This window comes from Sus scrofa, chromosome 9, assembly GCF_000003025.6.
Source record: "Sus scrofa isolate TJ Tabasco breed Duroc chromosome 9, Sscrofa11.1, whole genome shotgun sequence".
NCBI classification, from domain to species: Eukaryota; Metazoa; Chordata; class Mammalia; order Artiodactyla; family Suidae; genus Sus; species Sus scrofa.
In genome coordinates this window covers 120,703,494-120,718,036 of record NC_010451.4, presented here as the reverse complement: position 1 = coordinate 120,718,036, position 14,543 = coordinate 120,703,494, and the positions used below count along the sequence as shown (strand labels likewise).

Genomic DNA, 14,543 nt, shown 5'->3' with positions numbered 1-14,543 from the left:
CTAGGGGTTGAATCACACCACAGCCACAGCCACAGCCACACCAGATCTGAACCCAGTCTGTGACCTACACCATAGCTCACGGCAATGCCGGATCCTTAACCCACCATGAGAGGCCGGGATTGAACCTGCATCCTCATGGATGCTAGTCAGATTCGTTTCCGCTGAGCCACGACGGCAACTCCCTAATCTTGAAATTTGAAATTAAAAAAATACTTTAAGCTACACTTAAAGAAAATGTACAGTTTGGAGTTGAGTTCAGAAAAGCTTGGTCTAGGCAAAAGAAGGGTCTTTTTCTTTCATTCTGTCCCAGACACTAACTTGGCAAGGGCAAGAAAGTAATTTTTGCTATACGGTATTTCACATCTTTAAGGGATGTTGCTAAAAATGGTATCAAATATTGCTATAAGTCTTTCTATATATTTGAAATAAAAATTATAAGAGAAGAAAGCCCATTCCAACAATATTAGGAAGAATGGATCTACAGGATGAAGACAGAGTCTGTGTCTCAGGTCGACCATTTTTTTACTTGTTTGACCTTGTGTAGGTCATTAGCATCTCTGAGCCTTAGTTTCTTCCTTTATCAAAAAAGAGGTAATAACTTAGGTTCTAATATCGCAGGGTAAAAAATATGTTTATCAATTTTATAAACTTACATAGTTGTATTATATTATTCAAAATTAACACTGTCAGGAGTCCCCATCGGGGCTCAGTGGTTAACGAATCTGACTAGGAACCATGAGGTTGCGGGTTCGATCCCTGGCCTCGTTCAGTGGGTTAAGGATCCGGTGCTGCCGTGAGCTGTGGGCCAGCAGCTGTAGCTTCGATTAGACCTGGGAACCTCCATATGCTGCGGATGCGGCCCTAGAAAATAGAAAAAGACAAAAAAAAAAAAACCCTAAAAAAAACAAAAACCAAAAAACCACTGATAACACTTACTGTATACTTCTGTATGTTAAGGCAATAAAATTTTCAAATATATTCAACTAAAAGAAATGGCCTAAAAAAAGTCTAGAAACTTAACTGCAGTTATATTTTATAACTGCCCTGCCAATTCATGGTTCAACCTTAATCTACAACAGGGTTTAGGGAAAACACCACTATGAATTCATCCCCCTTTGCAGCTGAAGGCCTTTGAGTCAGACCATCTTTGTTTCAGTGATATAAAAACAAACAGAAAATACAAATGGTTTTGGGTTTCACTGCAACCACAGGAACTCACATGAACTTGTTACTAGAATAAATAAGGATGAATCAGAATAATTTTTGTTAAGATACCATCTAATTTTTACCTCTCTAAAGCTACATTCTACCAACGTGGGCTACATTTCCCAGTTCTGAACTCTTTAACCTCATTCCACCTGCAGCGTTTCTGCATGTTTTGTTCCCTCCACCAGGATCCTGTTTCCTCTATTTTCACATGGCTGTTCCTTCCTGTATTTCACGCCACTGTCATCTCCTTAAGGAGGTCTTTGCTCTTCACTCCATTTAAACTGTCTCTACTTCCATCACTCCATCACATAATTCTATTTTCTTTTCTCCATATAGTTTTCACTACGTGAAATTTTGTTATTTGTTCACTTGTTTACTACCCGTCTCCTCACTAACATGTTGACCAGAGTCAATAAGACAAAGAATACAAACAGTATCATTTTTCCACTTCATTCAGAAAATCAGCCTACTTATTCTTCTTTGGAACTCTTTTAAATATATTCCCAACTATATTCTGAGGATTAATAAATGCTCACCTGTTGTTTGTTACTTTGGCAGGCTGCAGTCAAATGCTTAAACCACAGCATTGCATTCATCCTGTTGCCAGCTTGAAATTTGTATGAATTTCCTAAAATTATCAAAAACAAGGAGAAAACAATAAACATTAACAAAGAGTTCTGTTTCAGAATTCTATCTCTAACACTGGATTTTCCAATGCAGATAGAGTTTTCTATGCTATATTCACATGCCATCATTTATTCAGAAAGTTACTGTTTGCTGTTCATGAATTGGAAGATAAAGTGCTTTTCTTTTCTTTTCTTCTGGCCATGCCCTCAGCATGCAAAACTTCCCAGGTAGGGACTGAACCCACACCATGGCAGTGACCAGAGCCTCAGTAGTGACAATGCCAGATCCTTAAGCCGCTAGGCCACCAGGGTACTCCATGAAGTATTTCGTCTCCTTAAATGCTCTTCAGAGTAAAGTATATCTAAATTACTGTTTGGCTTCTCTAGGTTTGTATGTGTGGATGAGAGGGCAGAATATCAGTTCTCAGCACTACTTAGATGATTTAAATGTCAGTTGATGTTAGTACTAGGTTTTTATTTTTTAACTTATTTTATTTTGCTTTTTAGGGCCACACCTGTGGCATATGTAAATTCTCAGGCTAGGGGTTGAATTGGAGCTTCAGCTGCCAGCCTATGCCACATCCACAGAAATGGGAGACCCAAGCTGCATTTGTGTCCTATGCCACAGCTTGCGGGAACGCTGGATCCTTAACCCACTGAGTGAGGCCGGGGATCGAACTCATGTTCTCACGGACACTAGCTGAGTTCTTACCCTGCTGAGCCACAACAGAAACTCCTTACTAAGTTTTTATAGGTCAAAATGCTTTAACATGTTTAACACTTAACCATTAGCTATTTAATGTGATTCAGGATTAATCAGCTGACATCAATATAACCCACGCTTTTAGCTTTTAGTTACGTTTGTCAAAATCATTACAGAAATTTCCTGGTCTAGGGAGGGCTTATGTGAAAATCTGAGGAGGCGACTTTTTGTCTTTTAGAAAATGAGAAATTCATTTGTGTTGTGTTTAGATCTTACGTTAACTCTAGTTCAAAACTGACACATAATAGGGATATTTTGTTTATATGTATTAAGGTAATAAACTGAGAAAAAAAGAAAGGACTCATTTGGTATAGGCTGCCCTAAGTTAAGCTTGATTCTCTTTTTTTCACTGAAATGAGTTCTAAAATTTCCCAATTCTTACTTAATTCTACTCTTTCCTTTACAACTGCATTTCAATGGCTCAAGAGCCTATCTGTATTTAGGCAGCTTTTCTTTGAGATTTTCACAATCAAAGACTTTTTCACTTTAAGAAGCAACAGTTTTCTTCACCACATGTTTATTCAAATAACACTGTTTTGCTTGCTGAACACAGATGCAAACTTTAGATTAATCTAAACAGCAGGGGTAGCTGACAAGGTGGCCCCAGCTACCATTTTCCGCTCTCTCCTCCCTGAAAAAGACTGTTAGCATGGACTTCATAAAAAACCTTGGTTGTTCTGAAATCCTTCTATCAAGCACACTAAGGAATTGAAGAAAAACAAAATAACTTGTTAAGTAAAACTCCATGAAAATGATCTCCTTTTACAATGTACTTTTATAAATAATGAATGCCTCTGGGATTGGCAGGGTAGGGGCTGGGGCTTTGAATTCAGAATATTGAGTAGGAAGTCCTCACTCTGTAAATCAGTCTATTTCATCTGAAAACATAACATTTTGCTATTATTTTCTCTGCATTAATTTTTTTCTGCATAGTTTAAGTTTTTACTTAAAATGTCACCATATCCTAAAAGCAGAATGTCTACTTATACAAAACACATTCAAATGGAGGTCAAATTATAATTTTACAGTCAATAAAACGTAAACAAATAGCATTTCAGTGGTGAGCTGCTGAGACGCAAGATTCTGGGCGGATATGCAGGGAGAGCTGCAGTCATGTGAGGGTCTGTTCTGATTACCACTGAGGCCTCCACTACAGGTACAAGCAGGGTGAGCAGGCAGGATGTGATTCCACCCAGCCTGCCCGCCAGCTTCTCTCACCCACTTGAAAAACTCCTATGCTCAAGAGCCAATAACTTTATTCATAAATGTCTCTATATATTCTAAACAATGTATTATAATTAAAATTATACTTATTTGGAAAGTGGTTTGAGTAAAATAACCAATTAATCTAAATAAAAGTAATGAAAGAAAAATCATTTAAAGGAGAACATCTGCCACATTCAGAACTTCAGAACAACTTATTTCAGAGTATAAATGCAGCGGTACTGCATATACGGTAAATGTGAGATTTTAAAGTAACAGTGGTCTACGGAGTCTCAAATTCCCTCCTTCCCTTCCTGATTATTAGCTCTCCAGGGCTAATAATTTTAATTTCAAGTTTATGCCCAGGTAGCAAAGAAAATAAACTTATTTAGTAAGCTTATTAAATAAGTACTTAGTAGATATTGATAGCTAAAAATATTGCAATCATTACTACACAATATGTGATAGAAATATTTCTCAAGAGATAAAACTACACAAACAACGCCCCCTGGTCGAGTTTTCCAGTTAAGCTAAATTTTAGCTTATGGAGAGTTGTGTATGTGCGGGACCTCACACTTGAATTATTTTAAGGATTCACCTTTCTCAGAGTCAGTCAGCAAGAAGAGATCTGGATGTTCTGGGTCATCAGCCATCATCACCATCCATCCTACTACAGACACGTTCTTATTTGATGTTGATTTGAACTAGAGAGAAAAAGATAATTAATGGAAACACAAACTTTATGGCTTATTCTAAGTAAAAAATTACATGTTAGGGAGAATATTTTTAGTTTCTCCGAGTGAGAGATGAGATTTCATGCTGGTCAGGTCTGCTCAGGGCCTCAGCATAGGTCGCAGATGTGGCTTGGATCCAGTGTTGCCACGGCTGTGGCCTAGGCCTGCAGCTGCAGCTCCAATTCCATCACTAGCTTAGGAACTTCCATATGCTGCAGGTATGGCCATAAAAAGAAAAAGAAAAAGAAAAAGAAAAAGAAAAAGAAAAAGAAAAAGAAAAAGAAAAAGAAAAAGAAAAAAAAACCAAAACAACGACGCCTACCACTGCTACTTCCATCCAACACTGAATCGGAAGACTTAGCACAATAAGAAACAAAAATAAAAGGTACAAGGGCGAGGAAGTAATGAAACTGCCATTACTCACAGATGATACTTTCTACACAGAAAATCTACCAAATTAATAAGAAAAATTACCAAGGATTCTTGGAAAAGATAAATACGAAAGTCAAGTGTAACTCTATGCACTGGAAATACATAAGCCACTTACAAGAAAGCTATTGAGGAATATATGTAACAAAAGACATACAGGAAAGTGTAATAACTAAAAAACATTCGAGATGACCTAAACCACAGAAAAATACCATGAGACAAGAAAAAGGTTGTAAAGATGTCAATTTCCCCTAAACTGATCTAAAATTCACTGTCACTGTGATAAAAATTCCAGTAGGGTTGTATGTATAACTTGAGAAGTTGATTCTAAAATTCACATGTAAAATAAATAAATAAATAAAAAGTAAATAAATAAATAAAATTCACATGTAAGAGCAAAGGACCAGAAATAGCCAAGACACCCCTGAAGAAGAATTAGGCAGGACTTGCCCTGCTATACACCAAGACTTATTAATCTACCAAGTAACTGAGACCTAGATCTATTGGGACAAGGACAGACTGACCGGGCAATGTGCGTCTCGAAAGTAATCTGTGCATACAGTCGCAAATTCAAATGACAAGAGGGGCTCTACTGATTGGTGAAGGATGAATGAATTGTTCAATAAATGGTGCCAGGAAAATTACTCGCCCATGCAGAAAAATTAATGAATGACTACTTCATACCACATCTCACATACATACACCCTTCTGAATCCAGGTAGACCGATGATTTTAAAGCAAACTACAAAATTTTAAATCTCTTAGTAGAAAATATAGGAGAATATCTTGATGATCTCAGGTTAGAGAAGGATATTATTTTATTTTACTTTTATTTATTTTTTTAAAATGTTAATTAACTTTACATTTTTAATCAAGTTTTGGGGTATAATTCTAAGTAAACTATAAAATCCAATGCACAGTTACTAATTTACAGAAATAATTTATTTAAATGTAAGTTCGTAATGAAAAATTTAAATATGATTTAAATTACTGAGTTTTTAGCCATTTCTTTAAACATGTTTCTTTAGGTTTATATAATTTTGTTGCAACTTTTGAAAAATACTCTTACAATAATTCATCAGCATTCATTAATAAAAACACTGTGGACTATAAATATTTTACTTTTATTTTATTTTTTTTGTCTTTTTGCCTTTTCTAGGGCCGATCCCCAGGCACATAGAGGTTCCCAGGCTAGGGGTCCAATCAGAACTGTAGCCTCTGGCCTACACCAGAGCCACAGCAACTCGGGATCCAAGCCACGTCTCCAACCTACACCACATTCATGGTAACATCAGATCCTTAACCCACTGAGCAAGGCCAGGGATTGAACCTGCAACCTCCTGGTTCCTAGTTGGATTTGTTAACCACTGAGCCACAACAGGAATTCCTAGAGAAGGATTTTAAAAACAGGACTCAGAATGTATTAAGCATAAAGGAAAAGATAAATTTTATTACTTTAAAATTAAGAACTATTTACTAAAACCATCACAAAAGGGGAAAAAAAGCAAATTGAACAGATTGCTTTTTGCCTTTTCTAGGGCCACTTCCACAGCACACGGAGGTTCCCAGGCTAGGGGTCGAATCGGAGCTGTAGCTGATGGCCTACACCAGAGCCACAGCAACACAGAATCTGAGCCTCATCTGCAACCTACACCACAGCTCACGGTAACGCCGGATCCTTAACCCATTGAGCAAGGCCAGGGATAGAACCTGCAACCTCATGGTTCCTAGTTGGATTCGTTAACCACTGCACCATGACGGGAACTCCACAAATTGAACAAATTGTAAGAAGGTATTTGTAACACATAATTGCTAACAGATGAGTATCTAGAATATCAGGAATATTCTACTTTTACCAAGGAAACACGCCATCCAATATGCAAAACATTTATCTAGGTTTTTTCTTCTCTTTTTCTTTTTAGGGCTGCATCTGTGGCATATGGAAGTTCCCGGTCTAGGGGTCGAATTGGAGCTGCAGCTGCTGGTCTACGCTATAGCCATGGCAATGTGTGATTAGAGCCACATTTGCAACCTATGCTGCAACCTGCGGCAACGCTGGATCTTTAACCCTCGAAGTGGGGCTAGGGATTGAACCTGCATCCTCGTGGAGACTGGGTGGATTTTTTTTAACCTGCTGAGCCACAACAGAAACTCCCTACCCAGGCATTTTGCAGAAAAAACATGAATAAACATGAAAAAAATTCAAACTCATGAAGTATCAGGGGTACACCCGTTAAAATCATAAGGTACCATTTCATACTTACTAGATCAGCCAAAGTGAAAAAGCCTGACAATAACAAGTATAGTGAGGATGTGGATTGATGAGAAACCTCATTATGCTACTGGTGAGTGTGTAGATCAGTTTGGCAATTTGCCCTCCTAGGTATAGAACCTAGAGAACATATATGCACAGAAGTATTCAGAGTGGCCTTGGGAGACCCAGCAAAAATCTGGAAAGCATCCAACTATCCATCAGTAAATTATGGAAGATTCGTAAAATGGGAGACTGATCAACTGTGAAAAGGAACAAAGGACAATTATATGCATCCACAGTGATGAATCCCCACAACAATATATTAAGCAAAAAAGGGAGTGATTAAAACTATACATGTGAATCTAATCAGATACAGTTCAGACATAAAACAATGTATTAAGGAAACACACACGGTGAAATTCTAAACAAAACAAGGCCAGATGAACATAAATCCAGGACAGTGACAGGCTGTGGGTATGGCTGATAAGGAAGGAAGAGGACACTATTTGGGAAGACGTGGATGGTTCTGGTAAGGCTGTGTTTTCTTATGCTTGGTGGAGTTATATAGGTGTTCATTTTATTTATTATTCTTTAAAATGTACACGTAGGAGTTCCCATCATGGCACAGTAGAAATGAATCCGACTAGGAACCATGAGGTTGCGGGTTGGATCCCTGGCCTCGCTCAGTGGGTTAACGATCTGGCGTTGCTGTGAGCTGTGGTGTAGGTTGCAGACTTGGCTTAGATCTGGCGTGGCTGTGGCTATGGCTGTGGCAGGCAGCTACAGCTCCCATTAGACCCCTAGCCTGGGAACCTCCATATGCTGTGGGTGTGGCCCTAAAAAGACAGAAGACAAAAAAAAAAAAAAAAAAAAAAAAAAATAGGACATGTATACTACATTTCTTCTGTGTGTAAAGAAATGGGAAAAAGAATGAACACCACACTGTAACAACATGAGTCCTACAAAAATGAAGGCTAAAGGAATTAGGAAGTTTTAATACCATGAAGACGAAACTGGCAAAAGCAATCTTGAAGAAAAAGAACCAATCAGGAGGCATAACCATCCCTGACTTCAGACAACAATGTAGCTACAGTGATTAAAACAGTGTGCTATTGGCACAAAACCAGACATACGGATCAATGGACCAAAATAAGAGAGCCCAGAAATAAATCCACATGCCTATGGTCAATTAATCTTTGACAAAGGAGGCAAGAATACACAATAGAGAAAAGACAGTCTCTCTTTAGCAAGTGGTGTTGGGAAAGCTGGACAGCCACATGTAAATCAGTGATGTTGGAACACATCTTCGTTCATATTCAAACATAAATTCAAAATGGCTTAAAGACTTAAACATAAGACACGATACCATAAAACTCCTAGAAGAGATCACAGGCAAAATATTCCCTGACATAAATTGTACTAATGTGTTCTTACATCAGTCTCCCAAGGCAATAGAAATAAAAACAAAAAATAAACAAGTGGGATCTAATCTAACCTACAAGCCTTTTATGACAAAAAATACCATAAACAAAACAAAAAGACAACCTACAGAATGGAAGAAAATATTTGCAAATAATGTAAAGGACAAAGTCTTAATTTCCAAAATATACAAATAGCTCATACAACTCAACAGCAACAAAGAACAAACAACCCAATTGAAAAATGGGCAGGAGTTCCCATCATTGCTCAGCGGTTAACGAATCCAACTAGGAACCAGGAGGTTGCAGGTTGATCCCTGGCCTTGCTCAGTGGGTTAAGGATCTGATGTTGCTGTGAACTGTGGTGTAGGTTGGAGATGTGGCTTGGATCCCGAGTTGCTGTGGCTCTGGTGTAGGCCAGAGGCTACATCTCTGATTGGATCCCTAGCCTGGGAACGTCCATATGCTGTGGGTGTGGCCCTAAAAAGGGCAAAAAGACAAAAAGATATTAAAAAAAAAGAAAAAAAAAAGAAAAAGAAAAATGGGCAGAAAACCTAAGAGACATTTCTCCAAAGAAGAAATAAAAATGGTCAACAGACACATGAAAAAATGCTTAACATGGCTAATTATTACAGAAATGCAAACCAAAACTACAATGAGGTATTATTACCTCACGCCAGGGAGAAGGCCATCGTTAAAGTCTACAAATGAAAAATGCTGGTGAGGATGGGGAAAAAAGGGAACCCTGGTAACTGCTGTTGGGAATGTAAGCTGATACGACCACTATGGCAAACAGTATGGAGGTTCCTCAGAAAACTAAGGATAGAACTACCATATGATCCAGCAATCCCACTCCTGGGCTTATATCCAGACAAAACGGTAATTCAAAAAGATACATGTACCCCTATGCTCATAGCGGCACTATTTACAATAACCAAGACATGAAAACAACCCAAATGTCCACTGACAGGTGAGTGGATAAATAAGATGTGTTACATATATACAATGGAACACTATTCAGCCATAAAAAGAACAAAATAATGCCATTTGCAGTAACATGGATGGACCCAGAAATTATCATACTCAGTATGTCAGAAAGAGAAAGACAAATGATCCTATCATATATATGTGGAATCTATAATATGACACAAATGAATCTATCTACGAAACAGAAACAGACTCACGGAGAAGAAGGACAGACATAGCTGTTGAGGCGGAGGAGTTAGGGGAGAGATGGAGTGGGAAGTTGGGGTTAGCAAATATAAGCTGTCATTATTATATATGGAGGGGACAAACATCAGAGTCCTACCGTACAGCACAGAGAACTATATTCAATGTCCTATGATAAACCATAACAGAAAAGAATATTTAAAAAAACAATGTATGTATGTATAAGTGAATCACTTTGCTGTACAGTAGAAAGTAGCATTCCATTATAAATCAACCAAACCTCAATTAAAAAAAGAATGAAATTGGCAATACCACGGAACTGCAGATTTGACAGCCTGTAATTTACATCAAAGCGGAGAGTATGATTTCCTAATATTCTTTTCCTAACTCTAAAACCCTCTGCATCAATTGCTCTTTTTTTTCAATCAAAACAAAACAAAAACAAAGTGATATAAGCCCTCCACATAGAGTGCAAATGCCTTTGGCCGCCAGCTCAATCCCATCCCCGCTCCCAGAACGCATCATCCTTTGGAAGGCAACCCTCTGGACCTTTCTCCGTGCATTACACTATAGGCTCTTTTTGTTGCTTTTGGTTTTTACAGACAAATGGGGAAATACTCACACTCTGACTTATGGTTTTTACCTATCACAAAGTATTTCCTTAAGAATAACTTTTTTGAGTGTTTGCAGATTTCTGACATTATAAACATCACAGGAATAATTCTTCTATAGCTGTCTTTGTGCACTGGCTTGTTCAAGGATTTCCACAGGACAAATGTTCAGATAAAGAATCGCTGGTTATTATTTAGTTAAATACTGACTAGGGCTGTCCAGCCCAAGAACAACACCAATTCGTTTTTGTCTGTGTTTCTCTAATATGGCCGATGCTACATTATCAATCTTTAAAATTTCTGCCTAATGGCAGAAAAAGGGCATCTTCTTTAATCTGCATTTTTGATAACTAGCGAGGTTCATCATCTTTTCATGTTTATTAGCCATTTATATTTCACCTTCTATTTATCTCCCTATTTCATTTTTCTACTGTTTTATTCTTACTGAGTAGTGGAAGGTCTTTATATATATTAGAGAGTTCTTCAGATGCCGTCTTGACTTTTAAAATTTAACTAATCAAATAGTATTTATTCACTCATTACTTTGTTTAGATAGGTTTAAACATAACTGCAAAAACATTTTTTACAATGAATACACTTCCATTAAAAATACCTTTACAGTGAATGTTTTCATTTTACTTTATTTTTCATTTATTTTTATTTCTTTGTCTTTTTCTAGTGCCGCGCCTGTGGCATACGGAGGTTCCCAAGCTAGGGGTCAAATCAGAGTTACAGCTGCCAGCCTATGCCACAGCCACAGCAACACAAGATCTGAGCTGTGTCTGTGACCTACACCATAGCTCACGGCAACGCCGGATCCTTAACCCACCGGGGAGGCCAGGGATCGAACCCACAACCTCATGGTTCCTAGTCGGATTCGTTAACCACTGAGGCACGACGGGAACTTCAATGACTGTTTTCGTTTTAAAACATTTAAAAATATAGACATAACCACAGACATAACAAAACTGTTCCTCTCTCCCCAAGCCTGCTCTGCACCTCACAGGCAAAGAATTTCATACTTTAGAGAGTAATAAAATACAAGGGTGTAGGCTTCCAGGTCTCCTCTTCCTGCATTTATTTACATAAATGGACATTTCCATTAGTGATGCTATAATGACTACCTACATATCTATGTTTTGCCTTGGCTTGATCTCTTTGAACATTTAAAAATGAATTTCAGACATTATAACACTGAACCCTAAACATTTCAACACTTATCTCCTAAAAATAATTCCTATATAGCCATAACGTATCATAAACAAAAATTTATAGACACAATTATATGAAGTCCATATTATAATTTCTTTGTCCTAATTACAATTTTTAGTTTAAAAAAAATTACCTCCAAGATTCAAACAAGGCACATACACTGCATTTAGTTGTAAATACTCTTTAGTTTCTCTTTCTCTAGGAACAGTCCTCCTATTCCCCTTACTCTACCGAATTGTGGTCTTAAGAACCCAAGCCAGCCGTCTTGCAGACTGTCCTACAAGGGGGATTTGATTGTTTCCCCATGATTGGATTAAAGTTTAGTTTTTGGCAAGAACATTACATGGGTGGTGCTATTTTTATATAATACATTTTAATCTCTTATCTACTGCTTGTATATAGTCAATATTTTCATCCAATTTGTATCTGAACTTTGATTGAAAAATTTTTTCCTTCATTGTTTTTTAGTTCTATGTCATATCTTTTCTAGCTTAAAATTTGATACAAATATAAACAAGGACCTGTCTCTATACTTTCTATTTTGTCCTTACAATTCTTTCTTTAATCTTAAAGGGTTAAACCAGAACAGAGAAGGAATACAGTCTATTCCTTGGCACTCAATTTGGTTCCCTCACAACCCACTACACTCTAATTCCTAAACATATATATATATTATTTATCATTTCTTATAATTAAAAACTCAAGCTAGCTTACTGTTAATTCTCCATCTATAAGTACCAATGCCAAACATAAAAGATATTTAACATATGTATTAGATGCCAAATTCAGTTATTTCGATCAATTCTCTAATTTGGCTTCTTTCTAATTGATGTTAGGAAAAAACAAAAAACATCTTACTTTACTCATTTTACTTCTTTCTTTCTTTTTTTTTTTAAGGGCCGCATGCCTGGCATATGGATGTTCCCAGGCTAGAGGTCCAGTTGGAGCTATAGCCGCTGGCCTATAGCACACCCACAGCAACGCCAGATCCGAGCCATATCTGCAATCTACACCACAGCTCATGGCAACTCCCGATCTTTGACCCACTGAGCGAGGCCAGGGATCGAACCTGCGTCCTCATGGATGCTAGTCAGATTCGTTTCTGCTGAGCCATTCTGGGAACTCCTCATTTTACTTCTTTATAATAGTCAACTAAGTGAAATCTAGCCAAGTGTCTCCAAGTGGCGAAGTTGTTAACTGTACCTGAAGACAAAACTTAGCTGTATCAACCTTTCTTCCCCTCCCTCCTTTGAGTACAGCAATCCTAACCAGAGGCAAGTTCTCTGCAAAGTGTTCCAGGGAAACTACACTGTGCAGCTTTGCTGGGTGTGGCGGCACTGTAGTCACTGTGACCAGAATACAAAAAGCCTTCCTTCCACGCAACTGAGGCCTGAACAATTATAACAGTGAGCAAAAGAGCCAGTGCTTAAGCCTGCATGATTCCATTCAGGTACAGTTAAAAAATGAAGCAATGTACTGTTTAAGGAGACATAAATGGTAAACTCTAAAGAAAAGCAAAGTAATAATTAACATGGATTCAGAACAGCGACAAGGTATGGGCACGTTTTAACAGCATTTCCCACATTCGTTTAAACCAAAAGTGAATTCTTCTCCACCCCTGGTTTGATGAGAGGGCTAAAAACTGTGAGAATAAAGAAAATCTTCTTTGTATAATGATAACATTTAAATTTGAACCTGTAACTGGCTTCATCCAACCAAATTTCAAACTAGTGATTATTCTTACTAAAAAGAAACCAAACAAAATAACAACAAAAAGACTGGATCCCAGTAAATTTAGTCAAAGTATATGGCAAAATAATACCTGATATTAAAATGTATACTTGTAAGGTATGTACGTTATAGTTTTAAAGAGCCAGCCATTGTTAGAATTAAAACAAACAAACAAACAAACAAACAAACAAAAACCAGGAAAAAAAAAAAGAAGGGCTTCTCTCTATTACATCATATCACTGGGTAATTTATACGTAGTAAAGGAACTTAATTTTTTTCATTGACTTACCTTTCCTCAGTATGGTAATTAAACCACTTAATTTCCTCCCACTCCCAAAATACATGATTTAGAAATAACACAATCCTTTCCAAGGGACTGTGTTACTGCAACATGGAAAATTAGTCTTTCAAAGACTGTAGCACTGGCATATCAAAACAAAACAGCATGCAAAAAAGATTTACAGGAAAATCCTACATTTGGAGAAAAGAACATTTTGAGGCTTCTTTTAAGCACAGGAAGGTGTGACCACAGTAACCTTAGTAACTCCTCCTCCTCTTCACTGTTGGGAAAAATCACTCAGAGACTGAGGTGGAAAGAACTTAAGATATTGGTCCTAATTTTTCACATTTTACAGATTAGGAACCGAGACTCCAAGACAATCGTTTTCAACCTTGTCTGAACAGAAATCCTAGGTCTGGGAGGGCTTGCTGCCAAGACAGATACTTATAATGTGTAGTTCTGACATTTACAATGCAAAGATGGCATTCAAAAAAGAAACTTCCAAATACGAAAGTTATTCTAAGTCCTTCCTTGGAATGGTCTTACTAAACAAAAGAAATTCCATTACAATACTCATACAGGGAACTTCTGGGTTAGAATATGGAAAGAATCCAAACCTTGGCATCCTGTTAGGACTACTTTCTTTATAACCATGAACAGGCTGTGAAACTATGCAAACATGAATACTTACATGTTTTCTTTCTGTAGCCTTTAAAGATTTGGCAGCATAGTAAAAAAGTTGTGTTCCACACAAAGCTGCCCAATATTTCGTCCAAGATGCTACCTGGAGAGGACAAAGACATAAACACATTATCCAAATGCTACTGGCTTCGCAGTGCCAAGGAGCTTCAGCTCCACTTCACTTCCACCATCTTGGCTGAACCTCCGAGTTTTATCACTTCT

The 14,543-nt window shown here is 37.5% G+C and overlaps 1 protein-coding gene across 3 annotated transcripts in view; it reads right to left on the bottom strand.

Moving 5' to 3' along the window:
- Nucleotides 1-14,543, bottom strand: part of RALGPS2 (Ral GEF with PH domain and SH3 binding motif 2) — a 162,982-nt gene that overhangs the window by 7,239 nt on the left and 141,200 nt on the right. For all 3 annotated transcript variants that reach the window (XM_021063729.1, XM_021063727.1, XM_021063728.1), the window contains 3 exons: nt 14,332-14,424; nt 4,400-4,505; nt 1,746-1,837 (listed from right to left, as the gene is read on the bottom strand). In XM_021063729.1, coding sequence (XP_020919388.1) covers nt 1,746-1,837; nt 4,400-4,505; nt 14,332-14,424 — 291 coding nt within the window. The remainder of the gene's footprint in view (nt 1-1,745; nt 1,838-4,399; nt 4,506-14,331; nt 14,425-14,543) is intronic.